We start from the raw sequence: 5350 nt of genomic DNA, 5'->3' as shown, positions 1-5350 counted from the left end.
CCCTTCAAATCTGAAGGTCGCTGGTTTTATTCCAAGCGAAATCGATGTTCATGGATCCAGATGCCATTTGTCATAGGGTAATCAATTAATTATACCTGACAAAATAACAAACTGTTCCCTTACAACATTTTTATAAATGCCATGCTATTGGTGTGGATATACCAATAAAAAAAATTAAATCACAAAAATACAAATTAATAAATTACAAATTTAATAATATTAAATAACAAATTTAAAAAATAGTCCCCAAAATCTTCCTTCCGTTACATAATTTAATTTTAATTTTAACATCAGTTGAATCATTAGTTTCCTTGACAATGAAAATTTTAGCAGAGCAATAAGTAAATATTAATTGTATAAAAATTGAATAAATTATAAAACATATTCTATAGTTCCTACCGTTCTGTATATATTTTAAGATAGATAAAAAAATCAATTCAAAATGAACTACACTCCCCGGTCTCTTAAGCTACTTGAAATGCCCTACCTTTGCAAAAAACTAGGCATCAACACAACAGATTATGAGAAAACAACCGGTATACTGTGTAAAAAATTACTTCTTTTTTATCTTACAATCCAATTTTATTTTGTAATGCTGTTAATCTTAAGCTTTAACACTGACGTTTAGTCAATGCTGATGCAGGTGATCATGTAGAGTCTTTAAAATGTCCTTTTAACCTTCAAATGAATATCATCCCAAATTTATATTACACTAGCAGAGCACCCGTCCTTCGTACGGGATTGGCATATAAGTATAAAATGCTTATTGCAGTTATACTCAAGCTTTGCGTTTGCAATGGGGGAGGACGCGATTTGATAAAATTTGCTTCTTTAAATTTACTGTATACTATAGTATTACACATCTACCATAGCCATAATATTCTACCACTTCACCTAAACAATAGAGGAAAATAAACTATTAAAGATTCACAAAATATCACAAATGATTCATGAAATTAAAAACATAAAAGTAATTGTAAACAATCCTACTTCGACAGTTCTCATTACATACCTATCATAGGTTTTAGTTGTTGCTTAGTTCAAATTAGCTGTTTCCATAAATGCAAAAAAGTAATAGTGCTGCACCCTGTTGGTAAATCTTACAACTTTTAATGCTTTTGCATACCATAGAACCAACTTTCTAAGTTGAAACAGCTGACTAAATTATTTAATTCCCTTTAAATATGAATAATCATAAGGTTAACATGGGGAACTACAGAGCCACTGGGGTGGAGCCCGAAAGGATTTTTGAGATAAGAATATGTCTATATGTTAATCCGAAATGTGAGCTATCATCATGCCAATTTTCAGCCCAATCCGTCCAGTAGTTAATGCGTGATTGACCTTCAAACAAACAAACAAACAAACAAACAAACACACAAACTTTCACATTTACCTATAATATTAGTAAGATTTGCTCATCAGGTAAAGCAAATATTTATCAAAGTAAATTTAAATATAAGAATCTATAAATCAAATTATTTAGAATAATTATGCTTACTAGATAGTAGATAGCTGTAAGAGTTTAGTGTATTCATACATTATTTATATTTGGCTAAGGTTTACTGTAGTAAATAATCTAGTGTCTAGCAAATGATTATACTTACTTACAGCCATGGCCACTAACTTGTTCCCAAGCTGGTACTTGGCCTCGCCAACACGTTGTAGCCAGTTCTTTGGGCCCTCCGAATCTTCTTATACCAGTCTCATTTTATCCATATCTTTCCGGACTTGATCCCACCACCTGGCCTTCCTACTGGTTTCCTTCCCCTCGGATCTTCCCTTAAGTACCTTCTTCAACAAGCTCTCCTCATTTCTGCTCAAGATATGGCCAACCCACCTTAGCCTTCTGCTTTTGCCTTTCCTATACAATCTTCTGTCTTTACAAATCTGTCTTTGAATGATTCTCTTAACTCTTGGTTGTGGCAGATTCTCCATTAACCATCTTCACACACTGGACCATATATAGCTCTTAGAACTTTATTCTCAAAGGTTATAATCTTCTTTTCAGTGTTTTTGCTCAGGATCCAATTTTCCCCTTCACACAAAAGTACTGGTCTAATTATTGTTTAGTAGATTCTAATTTTTGTTTTCCTTGATAACATTTGATTTAATAAGTTTTCAATTTAGTACATTAGTTAGTTAGCAAATTATTATATTAAACTAAAGTGTGTTCAAGAACATTTAAATAACTCCTTAGAGGAAATAAGAAGATTTAAACAATTTGTATACTTGATTCTTTCACATCAATTTTGAAATGTCAACAGGCTCGATCAACTATGGGTACAACAGTAAGGTGTTGGTGGGTAACTGGGAAGCAGAGCGATTAGGCCCAGGCCACTTGGGGGAAGGGGGAACGATGGTTTTCGAAACAACTTACAACAAGGACTACAGATGCCTAAAAGGTGATCAGAACTCTCAGGACTTGTGGACCAACCGAATACGTAACATGGTAGGCCAACTTGAATGGATTCTTATAGCCAAAAGGAATCACTTATGAAATGAAAAAAGTTAGGGTAGAATGTAAGAATTGATGAAGCTGTAAAAAAGAGATAGAGGTGTGGGTTTGCCATATGCTTAGTTAAACTTTTGCTTAGTTAAACAAAAACAGTCAATGATCAGATTTAAGGTATTGCGATCGGAGACCTGGAAAACTAGGATACATGGTAATACTTATCAGTGAGGTGGAGGAAGTATATTTGGCTACAACAGAAGTTCTTGTGAAGCCTATTTGACAAGTCGCCTCGACAATTAGTATCGGTAGATCATGTAGAACTTTTTTAACAAATGGTTTATAACACGTAGTATAGTCCGTGTGAAACTTGTTGGAGATCATGCAGAACTTATGTAATACTGGCCACAACTGTTATTAGTTTGTGTGGATCTATTAAAGGACCGGGCCAGTGTCGGCAGTGTCTGTTAGATGAGGTAGAACTTGTTGTACGTCCATTCACAACATGCAACATTTTTTGTGGTTTATACAGATCAAGGAGGCTTAAAATGTGAAATAGCAATTTGGCAGGATAAGTAAATGGATCTCAAGATTTTTAGTTGTAAAATAAGGCAGTAGGAAAGGGTGCAATTTATTTCGCCTTATTTTACAAATAAAAATCAGGATATTTCAGCTATTTGTTATTCAATCTTTTTGAACTTGGAGTCGTTTGATAGACAATTATAAATCCTAAATAAAAGTGTTCGTGAATTTTTTTTTAGAAAATCAGTAGTTTTTAAATAACTTAAATTATATAATTAAAATGGCCACCATTTTAAAATTTTGAATTGGACCATGTAAATTTTTTCTATTTTAGTTCTCTTCTTCCTTAACATATACTAAGCTTCATAAGGATCGGTTGGAACAATATAATGAAAAAAAATGTTTATGTCATTCTTGATTTTATCTCTATTTTGAACTATATAGAACCATTTCCCGGAGTTTGGTTGTTTACTTATGGGACACCCGGTATAATATATGAATTGATTGAAGATGTAGTTCACTAAAAAAATCAATGATACTCATACCTATAACTTTAAGCATATGTTTCAACAAAATAAATCTCAACAGGGCACAATGGATACACAAGATGGAGAAAATAGTATGGTGACCATATACGACCTTGCATTTCGTTGTAGAGTTAGAGACTTTGTATCTGGGGACTATGTGAGTATTTCAAAACCCTTTAACATTATTTTAAAAAAATAATAAGATTCTGAACACATACTTTTATAACTTTAAGAAATAAATACTTTGTAGGTAGGTACACCTGAAAAAAAATTATTTTCTTAAGGCCTACCGCACACGAGAGACTTTTTCTTGGCCGACTGTCTGGCTGGAGTTGGGTGGACAATCGAAAAGTTGTCAAGACAATTTGGCTGTTGACTGTGGGTGTGCTGTCAATGTCAATGTCAATGCGCTGAAAATGTCTTCATTTGCATGGACTATGCATAATGTTTTTTTTTTTTTAGATGAATGAAAGGTTAAATGGAATTCAATAAACAATACTTAAAAGAAAGTAGTTCCCAGCACAATTAACTGACATTTGTATTTATATATGTTCTGCTCAGTTGGTTCACATGTAAAAAAAAACATTTGGTTTCCATTGAATTGCAACATACCCCCAGAATAAACAAATTTGTGCTACTCTGAAGCATGCTTATGTATTATATCCATAGTTAAAATATAAGATTGCAACTAATAGAGTAAAATTTTATAAATGTAGCATTATTTCAGGGTAATATCACCGGGTATGGCAAGAAAGAGTGTCTACGTCATTACTGGGACGCAACCCTAAACAAGGAGAAAAGTTGTCGGTTCAATACTGAATACAGAGAAGCTTTCTCCTAAAAATTCTGTTTCGTAATATGAACTGAAATATACTGTTATAATCACCAACTAGTTTTTCTAAAATTAAATCTTGGAAACAAAGCCTAACAGTAACACATGGCAGGATAAAATTATTTTCTTAATAAAATAAAACAATAAAAATTGAACATAATATGTACTCATTGTAATTATTTTTTTGCCTTGGAGACTAATTAAAGAATACATACAAAAGCCCCATGTTTAAATAAAGATCTCCATGAGTCAAAACCCAACAAGATTTTAAGAACATCAACCAGCTATGTGTTAGCCAGACACACAATCTACAATAGTGTAAAGTTTCAGTCCAATCGCTTCTGTTGTTTTTGCCTAATTCAGAACAAACATATTGGAAGTACATACAGCCATATACACAGAAACCACATAACATATTCTTATAATGTTCAACAAACTGGAAACTTACTGAAAAAGTGTGTTCAGTAACTTGTGATGTTGATTATAGTACTATAGAAAGCTGGTGGTTATTATGCTTTTAGTACCAGGAGACCAAGCCTTGCTCAGTTGTGGTGAATTGCGTTTTTGCTAAAACAATATCGTAAACATACATGGTATGATTTATAACAAAATTTATTATTACAAACCATAGATTTTTGATTGCTGAAATAATATTAACTCTGTAATGTAAAAGAATGCAATTGAACTAAAATCCCTTTGTACTGTATTTTGTAATTTGCTATAGTATACTGCACAATTACTAGAAAAATATCGGTATGGATCATAAACATAAACAAATGACGTTTTTGGCCCGAAAATAAACATTATTTAACATTGCTTAAATGGAACTGCCATAACATATGTTAAATGCTATTAGCTATTAGTATACGATTCGGGTCAACAACGTCATTTGTTTATCTTTTACCGGTATTTTTCTAGTATTCGTGGTATACTGTGGATGGCTTGTTATAAACACGTCTGACAACTCTTTTGTTTTCTTTTTCCTTGTTATTTTGTTCAAGCAACATAGTTAGTTGG

General features: G+C 32.5%; 1 protein-coding gene across 1 annotated transcript; it reads left to right on the top strand.

Moving 5' to 3' along the window:
* Window positions 1-347: 347 nt before the first annotated feature.
* LOC128985348 (uncharacterized) lies at window positions 348-4364 on the top strand. Its single transcript, XM_054404766.1, has 4 exons — window positions 348-536; window positions 2268-2452; window positions 3563-3658; window positions 4229-4364. The coding sequence occupies exons 1-4, from the start codon at window positions 443-445 to the stop codon at window positions 4340-4342; spliced, it is 489 nt and encodes a 162-aa protein (XP_054260741.1). The 5' UTR covers window positions 348-442; the 3' UTR covers window positions 4343-4364.
* Window positions 4365-5350: the final 986 nt, after the last annotated feature.

This window comes from Macrosteles quadrilineatus, unplaced genomic scaffold (assembly GCF_028750875.1).
Source record: "Macrosteles quadrilineatus isolate MER2022 unplaced genomic scaffold, UCM_ALF_1.0 Scaffold_2__2_contigs__length_208266976, whole genome shotgun sequence".
NCBI classification, from domain to species: Eukaryota; Metazoa; Arthropoda; class Insecta; order Hemiptera; family Cicadellidae; genus Macrosteles; species Macrosteles quadrilineatus.
The sequence above is the reverse complement of the archived record's forward strand: the minus strand, read 5'-3'. Positions and strand labels throughout refer to the sequence as shown.

Bases quoted from the DNA above. Each gene is read 5' to 3' on its own strand.
- LOC128985348 (XM_054404766.1), top strand. From the start codon at position 443: ATGAACTACACTCCCCGGTCTCTTAAGCTACTTGAAATGCCCTACCTT. The intron at 537-2,267 runs GTATACTGTGTA...AAATGTCAACAG, and splicing joins AGATTATGAGAAAACAACCG to GCTCGATCAACTATGGGTAC. The intron at 3,659-4,228 runs GTGAGTATTTCA...GCATTATTTCAG, and splicing joins ACTTTGTATCTGGGGACTAT to GGTAATATCACCGGGTATGG.